At 59.0% G+C, this 12,712-nt stretch overlaps 1 protein-coding gene across 6 annotated transcripts in view; it reads right to left on the bottom strand.

Moving 5' to 3' along the window:
* The window catches only part of TDRD9 (tudor domain containing 9), an 86,455-nt gene that overhangs the window by 34,664 nt on the left and 39,079 nt on the right, over positions 1-12,712 (bottom strand). For all 6 annotated transcript variants that reach the window (XR_016226892.1, XM_051834938.3, XM_089322787.1 and 3 more), the window contains 7 exons: positions 11,202-11,305; positions 8,867-8,931; positions 8,074-8,128; positions 7,895-7,979; positions 6,805-6,862; positions 4,750-4,854; positions 884-981 (listed from right to left, as the gene is read on the bottom strand). Coding sequence is in view for 5 of the 6 variants with exons in the window: in XM_051834938.3 (XP_051690898.3) it covers positions 884-981; positions 4,750-4,854; positions 6,805-6,862; positions 7,895-7,979; positions 8,074-8,128; positions 8,867-8,931; positions 11,202-11,305 (570 nt within the window). In the remaining variant the exon portion in view is untranslated. The remainder of the gene's footprint in view (positions 1-883; positions 982-4,749; positions 4,855-6,804; positions 6,863-7,894; positions 7,980-8,073; positions 8,129-8,866; positions 8,932-11,201; positions 11,306-12,712) is intronic.

Here is a 12,712-nt window from a genome sequence, read left to right as displayed (position 1 = left end):
TGCCCACGTCTTGTAGCCGAGTGCCTGGGTTTGAGTCCTGGCTCCCTCCCAAAGCACACCCCCGGGGGTAGCAAATGGCAGCTCAGCTCCAGTGGGTGGGTGGGTCCCTGCCATCCTCATGGAAGACATGGAGTTCCGGGCGCCTGGCTAAACCCTGGTTCTTCCAGGACCTGAGGAATCAACCAGTGGATGGGAGACCTTCCTGAATCTCTAATACTTTTAAAAAATAAGAGACAAAGAAATAGGGGGTGAGAGCGACAGGGGGAAGTCCAAGGAGGGAGGGACGTGGAGAGGAAAAGGTAACCACAGTGAGCACTCCCCAGGCACACGGCAGGACGCGAAGGGCGCTCCTGGCCAGCAGACGCCACGCACGCTCCTCTCATCAGACCTGAGAGGCACCAAGCTCAAACTGCACCTCAGGATGAGTCCTCAAGTTGGGGATTTTTCTGGAATCAAAATTACATGACGGGCCCAGCGCTGTGGCACAGCGGGTTAAAGCCCTGGACTGTGGCGCTGGCATCCCATATGGGCACCGATTCGAGTCCTGGCTGCTCCACTTCTGACCCAGCTCTCTGCTGTGGCTTGGGGGAGCAGGAGAGGACAGCGCAAGTCCTTGGGCCCCTGCACCCACTGGGAGACCTGGAGGAGGCTCCCGGCTCCTGATCAGCTCAGCTACGGCCTCTGCGGCCATTTGGGGTCGGAACCAGGATGGAAGATATTCTCTCTCTCTCTCTGTGTGTGTGTGTGTGTGTGTGTGTGTGTGTTTCTGTCTCTCTCTGTAACTCTTTCAAGTAACTAAATATTTAAAAAATTTTATGCAACAAACTGTTCAGCGAAACCCCATCTATAAAAAGCCACTTTGCCAATGGCCAGCACTCATTACCAGCATCTCTGGGACAGCGTGGTCAGGGATGGAGCTGTCCCAGAAGTCCTTGTACACCAGTCTGTAACAGTAGCCTTTTGACACGCGTCCAGCCCGGCCTGCAAAGGAGAAGCGCTCAGACACCAGCAGGCTCAATGCCTCCAACATCAGCATGCACACACATCTGAGAGAAGCCAGTAAGTACTAGAAAACCACCAGCTCCTACCAGGCGGACAGCAACAACCACAGGAAAGGCAGAGTATTCTCAGTAGCAATGCATTATCCTTATTCTCAGTAAGTTACCCTAAAAAGAAGAGCTAGTCTAAAAAGCCCGAGTAAGTTGGGTCTGGTGTTGCGGTGTAGCATGTTAAGTGGCCGCCTGCGATGCTGCCACCGCATATGGGGTGTCAAGTCCTGGCTGCTCCATTTCAGGTCCAGCTCTCTGCTGTGGCCTGGGAAAGCAGTGGAGGATGGCCCAAGTCCCTGGGCCCCTGAACCCACGTAGGAGACCTGGGGGAAGCTCCTGGCTCCTGGCTTCAGCCTGGCCCAGCCCTGGTTGTTGCAGCCATTTGAGCAGTAAACCAGTAGATGGGAGACTGATGGATTCTTTCTCTCTGTAACTCTGCCTTTCAAATAATAAAATAACTATTTGAAGGAAAAAAAAGCTAGAATAAGTTACAATGGGAATAGACTCTGACTTCTACTCAGCAATCTATACTATGAAACACAACATGTTTCTAAATAAAACCACCTTGGTCCAATGTCATGGAATCCCAAACACTCAACACCACACACCCCCTGCCAATGCGCAGCTCACACTGGTATGGATGCGCAGTCACCCAACAAAAGGCACACAGCTGGAGACAGTGGTGGGGCCTCACCACCTCCTGCTCAGGCACTGTGCCACCTCCAGGTGGCCTTCAAGCGGGCACTTGCCCTGAGCACTGCCCTTGCGTGGCGCTCGGAACCAGGGCTGGCCTTGGGAGACACCACACAGACGACGCTCTCGCGATTCTAGCGCTTGTGGAGCAGAAACTTTTTTTAAATTGGGCTGGCACTGTGGTGTGCCAGGTAAAGCCACCACCCTCCTATACGGATGCCAGTTCAAGTCCCAAGTCCCAGCCACTCCACTTCTGCTCCAGCTCCCTGCTAATGTGCCTGGGAAAGTAGCAGGGGAAGGCCCAAGTGCTTGGGCCCCTGCACCCACATGGAAGACCCAGAAGGTGCTCCTGACACCTGGCTTTGGCCTGGCCCAGCTCCAAGCATTGCAGCCATTTGCAGTGTGAGCCACAGACAGCAAGTTCTCTCCCTCTAACTCTCTGTGACTCTGCCTTTCAAACAAATACATCTTTAAAACGGCCACAACAGCTGGAGCTGGGCCGATCCGAAGCCAGGAGCTTCCTCCACGTCTCACACATGGGTGCAGGGGCCCAAGCACTTGGGCCATCCTTTGCTGCCTTCCCTGCCATGTTAGCTGGGAGCTGGATCGGAAGTGGAGCAGCTGGGATTCAAACAGGCACCCATTTGGAACACCCGTGTCGCAGGTGGCAGCTTTACCTGCTTCGCCACAGCACTGGCCCTGGAGCAGAAACTCTTGTATCCTAACACGTGATGGAACCTGAGGGAGTGGGGGGAGCAGTGGCAGAGGGTCCTTAAATACGCAGCTGTTAAGCCGGCGTGCGGCACAGGGGGCTAAAATACCCCTTGGGACATCCACATCCTGGACCAGAATGCTGGTTCAAGTCCCAGCTGCTCCACTTCTGATCCAGCTCCCTGCTAATGTGCCTGGGAAGGCAACAGAAAATGACTCAAACACTTGAGTTCCTGCACCGTGTGGGAGACCTGGATGAGTTCCTGGATCCTGGTTCAGCCTGGCCCAGACCTGGCTGTTACAGCCATCTGGGGGAACCAGCAGACGGAAGACGCCTGTCTTTCGCTCGCTTGTGTTCTCTCTCCCTTTCCCTCCCTTCTCCCTCAGGCTGCCTTTCAGATAAATCAATCTAAAAACACAAAATACTTAAATATGTGACTATCAGAAAGATGGGGCAGCCCAGGGAGCTTTCCTTTCCCACCTGTGGGGTCAGGAAGGGTGACGGGAGTCTGGCTGGACTCCTCCCACCCTGGCAGTGACCCTGCCAGGAGGCTGCTGGGGAGTCTGCTCCCACCCCCACCATCCCCACCCCACACCAGGCCCTAACTGCAAATGACAGGACTGCCAAAGAAAACCCGAAAGTAATCATAAAAATGAGCCAAAAAAACCCTTCTTCAACTCTAACAAGTGGATTCAGCAACCCTGCAGGATACAAGATCGGCACACAAAAACTCAACCCCTTTGCTAGACACTAGCAGTGAGCAAGCAGGAAACACAATGTCATTTACAAATCAAATCAATCAAACACGGGTGCGAATCGTGCACCAGCACGGAGCGTGTGGGTTCAGAATCACAGGACACTGAGCAAGGAGACTGCAAGGAGCCTGAAGGGGAGCCCGCCCATGACAGGGCCGGGACCCTCCACCAGGCACCCTGCCAGCTCCCACTGTGCTGCGCTTACAGACGATGCCCACGAGGGGGAGCTGAAGAGCAGCTTGCTGTACAGGACAATTCTTATAAAGAATTTTTCTAATCACAAACATTTCAAACACAAACAAGGCAGACGAGTGATAAAATTCCTACAATCCCAGGACTGGCCCAAAAAGAATCACTTTTAACCTTTTTTGTACATTAATTTCTAGTCTCGCGTTTTGTGGGGGTTGCTGGGAGGAAGGGGTTAAACACAGGAGCCTTTTCACCTCCTGGAACCACACCTAACTCAACACACACGGGCTTCTCACAAACAGCAGCAGCCTCGCGACACCCCTCCGCCGGCGCCCGCCCTCGCTCTCAGGGCCTCTCCAGCCAGGCCCACGGCAATCCCAACAAGAGCTGGGCCAAAGCCAGACTCCTGGTTCCGGTCTCGGTCCCGCCACTCAGAAGCACAAACGTGGGCAACTGCTCTCTCCGCACCGCAGGGACCACGGCGCAGGCTGCCGGTTGCCAGGGGCCTGGGGGAGCTCTGCAGAGACTGGGCGGCGTGGTGTCTGCCGGGAGGCCAGCAGGTGAACGCATCGTTAACTTCTCCAAGCAGGAGCTGCCTGACCCGGCAGGGGTTCCCGCCCCAGAGTCCTCCTGAAAACCCGTGCACCGCTCAGGCAACACCCAGACCCCAGCAGCTCCCACCTCCGCCCGCGCACCACGGCCAAAGGTCCCCGCCCCAAGATGGCTGCACACCTCAGCAGGCAGCACGTGGCTGATGCCGCGGAGCCCACTTGCCGGAAAATAATCCTCCAAACAGCAAAACGTGGGGAGAGGTCGGAGGAAGGGTTATCGAAAAGCTAAGGGACGGATCTGCTTGGTTCCCACCGCCGTTCACTACAAATGTTCGGCTTCACTGTACAAAACGACAGTGCTGAGACGCTGGCCAGTTACTGGGCACGAAGCCGACGGCGGGGCAGCAGCAGACGGGGGGGGGGGGGTCTGACGGAGATCCAACGACACGAGCTGCTGCCTGCGGCTTGAGCGTGGCTGCAACAAGGAAGTCTCAGAGCGACAGCGCAAACACCGAAACTCTGAAGACACCGGGGGTGGGGGTGGGGGGGGGGCCTGCGTCCCACACTGACGCCAGCTGCGCCCGGCTCCAGGACTCCAGCTTCCTGCTGGGGCAGACTCCGAGGCAGCAGTGACAGCTCAAGTCCTGCTCCGTGAGGCCGCGTGGACGCCTGGACTGGGTTCCTGGCTCCTGGCTCCTGGCTCCTGGCCAGCCCAGCCTCGGCTGCTGGGGTGTCGGGGTGAGCCAGTGGATGGAGCCGCCCTCGAGCACGCTGACGGAGGGGCTGTGCCGGCGCCTTACCTTTTCTCTGGTTACAGCTGGTTTTGGAAGCCCAGCTCAGCCGCAGGCTGTGGTAGTTCGTGTCTTCATCACACACCAGAGTTCTGGTCAGACAGAAGTCTATAACTGTCATTTTCAAGCACAAGAAGGTCAACACCGTGCGGACGAGAGACTGTCACACAACAAACCGCGAGCAGCAGCCTGGGGCTCCCCTGGCAACACACCGCCCCTCCGCACTGACCAGGCCAGCGTTCCTCTGGGTGAGACACACACAACAGGTGAGGGCCACTGTGTCCTACCAAGGGCCGGCCTGGGCTCCGCCACCCGCACATCACCACAGCAGGCTGGGTCACCGGGACAAGCTGCTGAGCTTCCCCGGGCCACGGTGCCCCCTGCCACACAGCACAGGCGACACCATGGGCAGTGTCCCCACACCCTGCAGCCCAAGTCCAGAGCCCCCAGTGTAATGGCCTCCCCACCACCACATCTGAGGGGAACACAGCCCTGGCTGATGACAACGCCCCCGCCCCCACTGCACAGCCACACCGCCCTGTGTTGCTGGGCACCTGACCCCACAGCACCCACTGCCCAGTCTCGGGACAATGGGGGCTGCTCCCCAAGCCTCTACTTACGGAGAACAGAGAGGACCTGGACCACTTTGAGCCCCCCGGGCCCTGTGCCACCTCCCCCGACAGCCACAGCCAAAGGCGCTTAGTTAGCCTGCAGCATTCTGTCTGGAGCCCTTCCACAGCTGCCCTGTGGAGGCCGCCAGTGCCGCCCACACGGCTCACCTCCATGGCCTCCTTCACTCCCTCACGCTGGACCCTCCAGCACAGGGAGACGTGCACCTCTCCCTACACACTGCTTCTGCGCCCCAGGGCTCCCTCTAAGCAGGGTCCACCTGCCTCCCTGCGCCAGGCCGTGAGGAGCACAGCTGGGTTCCTGGCCTCCAACTCGTCACCGGCTGACCACTGCCAGCTGCACCCAGGCCCACCGCCTCCTGAGCTCTCTACAGAACACCTCCCGGGGGTCCCACTCTGTACCCACTCTGCTGTCCCTCCAGTTCAGTCTCCCAAGAGCAGCAAACGCCCACTGCCTTCACTTCAGAGCCTGCCCTGCCTGCTGCCCACCCTCTCTCCATGTCCCAGGAGAGGGGCCTCAGACCAGGCTCTCCAACCTCGCCACTGGCTCCACGGGGCCCTGAACAGCCCTGGGCGTCCCAGGACCTCAGCTCCGGGCCAGCGCCCACCTTGGGTCCAGCTCCCTGCCACCCTGCTCTCTGCTGATGTCACCACACCCGCTCTTGGCATGGGGCCCCTGTTTTTCTGCACAAAACACCGCGTCCCATCCAGTTCCCTTCAGGACCCGACTGGAGCAAACCCCGCCCGCAGGAGAAGCCGCCCCAGCCACCACTCTCTGCACACTCCCCAGCATTTACCTTGCTGCTTGTCTGTCCTGACGGCTGCCGTCCCCCACAGCCAGCACGACGCCAGGCAGGGGCAAAGGCTGCCAGCAAGCAGCACCCGGCATGCACAGCCCAGGCCATGCCTCCCGCCGCCCCGCAGACCTGCCACTGTGCCCCAGCTGCACCCAAGCCTGCTTCTTCTATGTATCTGCAACCTTACTTCTGTTCCTACGTAACTTCACCTCCGCCTAAAACCTGAAACGCTAGCAGTCACCTGCCAGTCCTGTCCCCCTCAGCGGGTGGCGACCGTGGGAACAGCCACTTGGTCTCACAGCAGTGCCCAGCACCAAGAGCAGTGCCCACCGTGTGCCAGGCTCTCAGACACAAGCTAACAATGCAACAAATGCAAGGGTGGCCGCTTCCCAGGTGAGCAAGGACCAGGTGACGCACAGCCTGGCCCACAGGGCGCGTGGTCCCCTCTAGCTTCCTCAGGAACACAGTGGCCTGGGCCAGAAGAAACCCCAAGTGAGAAGCAGCGTGCTGGGGGCAGTGAACTGGAAGACAAGGCGACACTGGTGAGCCGACTTTTCTAGAAAGTCTCATCAACCAGGAGAGCTGAGAGGCAGGGAGCGCCCTGCAGAGGTGGCAAAGGCACGCGGAACGCCGCCTACCGTACTTGACGTCTGGCACCGTGACGGAGCTCTCCGCGATGTTGGTGGACAGAATGATCTGCCAGACAAACGAGGAAGGCGGCTAAGGTTCTTTCTGATCTTCAGGCTTCATTAGGCCAAGTTCAACAATTACTTAAAAGCTTCTTCATGTAAGACTGAGCTCAGATTCTGGATTCGCCATTTCCTATTTGGCAGGTCCCAGTTGGTCAAGGAGCCCCTGGGGCATGGAGAAGCAGCCACAGGCACGTGGCAGGGCCCACAAGCAGCAGGCCAGACATGGGCAGAGAGGACCTCCTGATCCCTAGGGGTGTGGGGGAAGCTGCCATTCCCAGGAGCAAAGCACGTGGCCAGGCTGACCCCGAGGGAGGGCTGTGATCCTAAGAACACAAGGCCTGGCCTGCCCTCGCAGAGTCGAGGGGCCTGGGCTCAGGCGCGCAGCCCAGGTCGTCTCCTGCAGCTCTGGAAGGGCCACGAGAAGACGACTCCATTGCTCACACCCACTGGATCACAGAAGCCCTCCCAAGACAGACCGAGACCCTGGCTCCCGGCAAAGCTGCCAGACACACACCAGGGACACCAGGCAGTCTCGGAGCTTGAGACATGCCAACAAGAACTAAAAGGCACCAAACCCACTACCAACAATGCCTTGAATTGAGAAAAATTTTGGAATCTTAGTTTTATAAAAGCCACCTGAGGGGCTGGCGCTGTGGTATAGTAGGCAAAGCTTCCACCTGGGCTGCCCGCATCCCTTGTGTGCACCGGTTCACTTCCCATCCAGCTCCCTGCTGACGCATGTGGTAAGCCATGGGAAGACGGCTGCACCCGTGTCAGAGACCCAGAGGAAGCTCCTGGCTCTGGCCTGGCCTGGCTGTTGCGGCCACTTGGGCAGCAGACCGGCAAAAGGAAGATCTCTCTCTCTCTCTGTAACTCTGCCTTTCAAATTTTTAAGAAGCACATGGATTTAAGACTGAGTTATGTACCTGGTCCACCAGGCAAGTGCACCAGAGACAGGCTCACGGCAGGGTTCTGCACGGGCCGAGTCTACAGAAACTGCCCGGTGCTCACCGCCGCCACCGCCGCCGCCGCCTACCTTCCGATACCCGGGGACTGGGCTCAGAAACACGTTGTTCTGCTCCTCCAGGGTCACGCTTGAGTGCAGCGGGTACACCTGCAGCCTGGGACGCCCGAGAGCAGTGAGCCCCGCGGCCGCCAGGGAGGCGACCGCCGCGCCGCGGTGGGGAGGCCAGCACGGCGGCGCGTCAGACCCACCTTCTGTGAACCATGTTTGTGAGGAGCTCGTGCATGTAGTTTATCTCCCCCAGCCCTAGAGGACAAAAGGGGAGGCAGGAAACACGTGCAGTCGCCGCTAAAACCAGCCTTTCCACAGAATGACGTCTTCCCAGGAAGGCCCCACCTGCCCTCCTGATCCGACTTTACCTCCGCCTACCTGTAAGAACACACGTGGCCCTGCCTCGTGCGAACCTGAAATGAGGACCCTCCTATTCCCCCACATTTCCCTTCCAACACCAGCGCTGTCTCTGGGTGTGCGCTGAGTAACTTACACGCACCTGGAGGCAGCAGGTGATGGCTCGAGCGGCTGGATCCCACCTCCCAGTGGGAAACTGGACCGAGGTTCCAGCTCCCGGCCTGGCCCAGCCCGGCCCTGTGATCACAGCACTGGGTGGGGAAAGCAGCGGGTGCGAGTTCTCCCCTCTCCCTCTTAGACAATAAGGGGGAGAGAGCCACGCCTACCGTGGTCACGTGGTCCTTATGGGGACAGGCACATAAAGCAAGCCCACTCTAACTACAGCAGGACAGAAACCGTGGCTCAGGCCTGCAGCGTGTCACCGTCACGGTCAAGTGCAGGCCCAGGCAGTCCCTGCACACGACTGCAGGTTTAATGAACTCATCACTGCACTGGAAGCCTGAAGGTGGCAGGACCGCCTTCCAAGAGCCACGTGCCCACCAAGGCCACAGTGGGGCACACTGCGGCTCCGTGACTCACATCCTGAGCACACGCTACTTGTGGTGGAGGTGCCAGCCACACACACAGCACGCCCACCTGGCAGGAAGACCAGCACGCTGCTCCGTTCCGACACAAACTGGGCGCCTGACCAGGTCTTGTTCCTGTTGGAAACACGACGTGCACAAACATAAGTCAAAGCTATGATAGCCACTCCTTTTCTAGAACCCCAACAGCATAGGCTTTGGGTCGTAAAAGCCTCTCACAGGCAGTCCAGTGGGAGCCAAACACCAGGCAATCCCCAAGGTCCCCGTGCAGGAGAGCCAGAGACACACGGCCCCTGACGCGCTGTGCGCCAAAGCTCTCCTTGCACTCAGCTGCTGGGACCCTGCCTCCACCCAGGGAACATGGGACATGACTCAGCAGACTTCAACTCCAAGGAGCCCAAACTATCGGTCCAGCACCACACGTCGTCCTCTGCCTCCTCCTGCCTGCACGCCTGTCCTCGGGGTCAGGGCCCCTCACTGCGCCGGGGCACGGCAGGAACAAGAGCAAGGGCCCTGCTCTTTGGAGAGGACATCCTAGCTGGAGACACAGACAGGACCAAGCACTCAGCAAGGCGCCCCAGTACCACAGCGAGGGGGCAGGAAACAGGGCAGGCGCACGCCACACCCCTAGAAAGGAAGGCTGGGAAGGCTCCTGGAGGAGCCAGCAGGGCAGCTGGGGGCAGTCAGGCGGGAGCAGGAGCCCGCAGGCCAGGCTGTACCTGGGGACAGTACGGCCAAGAAGGGCAAGGAGGCGAGGGGCCAACAGCAGCCAGGCTCCTGCCTGGTGGTCCTGGCTGCGACCACCACACCTCCGCCCGACCAGAGGCAGCGCTTCCAGACGGCGGAAAGGAGAAAGCCCCCTGAGCGTGCATCTGGGGCCCCTTCATGTGAAGGGCACAGGAATGGGGTCGGTCCACCCTGATCAACAGACAGGCTAGCAGGCTGGCCAAGGACTTGGAAATGACAGGACAGGACTACCGACGAGGAGGAGACCTGACAGGCAGGCAGCTGAGTGCGACGAGGTCCTGCCCGCCACAGGCACCACTGCAGACGCCAGGCCACTCCTCCCGCCCCACAGGCGCTGCTCGTCGCAGCGGCCAGCGAGGCAGTGGTGACGGTGTACGCAGACTCCACAGGAGGGAGCTTCCTCCACCCGGGCTAATCTTGAACCTGCCAACAGCAGGCCCAGGTACGGCCCGAGGAAGCAGCCCACCCAGCTGAGGGCTGGCCGAGTCCATCCTGACGGTGAAGACACATGTCCCAGATCTGGGAACAGGTGCCTTCTGCGGCAGGGCTGCCCAGAGGACACAGACCACGGGCCACGCCTTTCCACCTCCACAGCTCCCCGACGGCACAGCCTCCAGCCAGGGGCACCAGCCCAGTGAGGTTTACAGGTCTTCCTGACACCAGGAGCTGCTGGCTGAGAAAGACGACACATCCCACAGGCCCGGTTATTCCATCAGTCCTCCAGGAGGCACTAAATGCTGCAGGTGTGAAAGCCAACAACCAGGAGAAAACACTGAAGGTGCTGGTGCTGTGACAGTGTGGGCTGAGCCTCTGCCTGTGGCGCCAGCATCCCATACGGGTGCTGCTTTGTGGCCCGGCTGCTCCACTTCCCATCCAGCTCTCTGTTGTGGCCTGGGAAAGCAGGAGAAGATGCCCAAGTGCTTGGGCCCCTGCACCCACATGGAAGACCCGGATGAAGCTCCTGGCTCCTGGTTTTGGACTGGCCCAACTCCAACCACTGTGGCCATTTGGGGAGTGAACCAGCGGATGGATGACCTCTCCCTCTGTGTCTCTGCTTCTACCTCTCTGTAACTCTGCCTTTCAATAAATAAATAAAATCTTTTAAAATTTTTTTCCAGTAAAAATTTTCCAAGGTACTAACTTGAGTTTAAAATATACAGATTGACTACTGAAAAATTATCTACAGTTCTGTCTTAATATTTTAAAAACCTCAGAAAGTTTCAAAATGAAGAGTGAATTGTTAAAGTCACATACAGGGGCTGGTGCTGTGGCGCAGTGGGTAAATCTTCCACCTGCAGTGCCAGCATCCCATATATGGGTGCCGGTTCGAGTCCTGGCTGCTCCACTTCTGATCCAGCTCTCTGCTATGGCCTGGGAAAGCAACAGAAGATGGCCCAAGTCTTTGGGCCTCAGCACCCACATAGGAGACCCAGAGGAAGCTCCAGGCTCCTGGCTTTGGATCAGCACAACTCCAGTTATTGCAGCCATCTGGGGAGTGAACCAACAGATGGAAGACCTCTCTCTCTCTCTCTGCCTCTGCCCTCTGTAACTCTGCTTTTCAAATAAATAAATATTTAAAACAAATAAATAAAGTCCCATACAGCAAAGCTCAGTCCGTCACCAGCTAGAGTGTCTCTCACCTGTTCTCCTTCATATCCAAGTCATCAAACATCTGAATCAGGGAGACGGCCACTTCATAGATATCCTTGGTTATCACCGGTTCCTCCAGGAGATGAGCAGAAAGCTAAACAGAGTAAACAAAGAAGGAGACAAAGTCAGGCTCAGAGGAAACCCCGTGGCCTCCGCCTGCAGGGACAGCAACTCACACAGGCACAGCTGTGGCCCCCGCTGCTCCTCTTCCCATCCAGCTCCTGCTGGTGCACCTGGGAGAGCAGCGGAGGACGGCCCTAGTGCTCGGGCCCCTGCACCCACAGGGAAGACCGGATGAAGCTCCTGGCTCTTGGCTTTGGCTTGGCCCAGCTCCGGCCACTGTGGCCATTCGGGGAGTGAGCCACGCGATGGAAGGTTGGTCTATTTCTATCTCTTTCTTTTAAAAATTAATCTTTACAAACATTTTTCTAGAAATTAAAGGACTCAAGCGCAGCCCCTGTCACTGCAGCAAGGACGCACGCACAGAGCTGACACAAGGGGCACGTCCTGGCGCACAGCGAGGCCGGCTCCTGGACAGGAAGGCCGGCTCCTGGACAGCAAAGCCGGCTCCTGGACAGCAAGGCCGGCTCCTGGACAGGAAGACCGGCTCCTGGACGGCAAGGCCGGCTCCTGGACGGCAAGGCCGGCTCCTGGACGGCAAGGCCGGCTCCTGGACAGGAAGGCCGGCTCCTGGACGGCAAGGCCGGCTCCTGGACGGCAAGGCCGGCTCCTGGACAGGAAGGCCGGCTCCTGGACGGCAAGGCCGGCTCCTGGACGGCAAGGCCGGCTCCTGGACGGCAAGGCCGGCTCCTGGACAGGAAGGCCGGCTCCTGGACGGCAAGGCCGGCTCCTGGACGGCAAGGCCGGCTCCTGGACGGCAAGGCCGGCTCCTGGACAGGAAGGCCGGCTCCTGGACGGCAAGGCCGGCTCCTGGACGGCGAGGCCGGCTCCTGGACAGGAAGGCCGGCTCCTGGACGGCAAGGCCGGCTCCTGGACGGCGAGGCCGGCTCCTGGACAGGAAGGCCGGCTCCTGGACGGCGAGGCCGGCTCCTGGACGGCGAGGCCGGCTCCTGGACGGCGAGGCCGGCTCCTGGACGGCGAGGCCAGCTCCTGGGCAGCAAGGCTGGCTGGTTTGTTTTTTGTTTTCGATTTATTTATTTATTTGAAAGGCAGAGTTACAGAGCGGCAGAGACAGATTCAGAAGCAGAGAGAGGGAGGGGTGGAGGGAGAGAGACAGAGACAGAGACACTGACTTCCATCTGCTGGCTCACTCCCCAATTGGCCGCAACAGCCAGAACTAAGTCGACCTGAAGCCAGGAGCTTCATCCGGGTCTCCCACGTGGGTGCAGGGGTCCAAGCACTTGGGCCATCCTCCACTGCTTTCCAAGGCCACAGCAGAGAGCTGGATGGGAAGTGGAGCAGCCGGGACTCAAACCGGTGCCCATATGGGATGCGGCACTGCAGGTGGTGGCCTCACCCTCTAGCCACAGCACCGGCCCAG

Source organism: Oryctolagus cuniculus, chromosome 20, assembly GCF_051225735.1.
Source record: "Oryctolagus cuniculus isolate XC-2025 breed Fujian yellow rabbit chromosome 20, ASM5122573v1, whole genome shotgun sequence".
Lineage (NCBI taxonomy): Eukaryota > Metazoa > Chordata > Mammalia > Lagomorpha > Leporidae > Oryctolagus > Oryctolagus cuniculus.
This window is presented reverse-complemented; position numbering and strand designations above follow the sequence as displayed.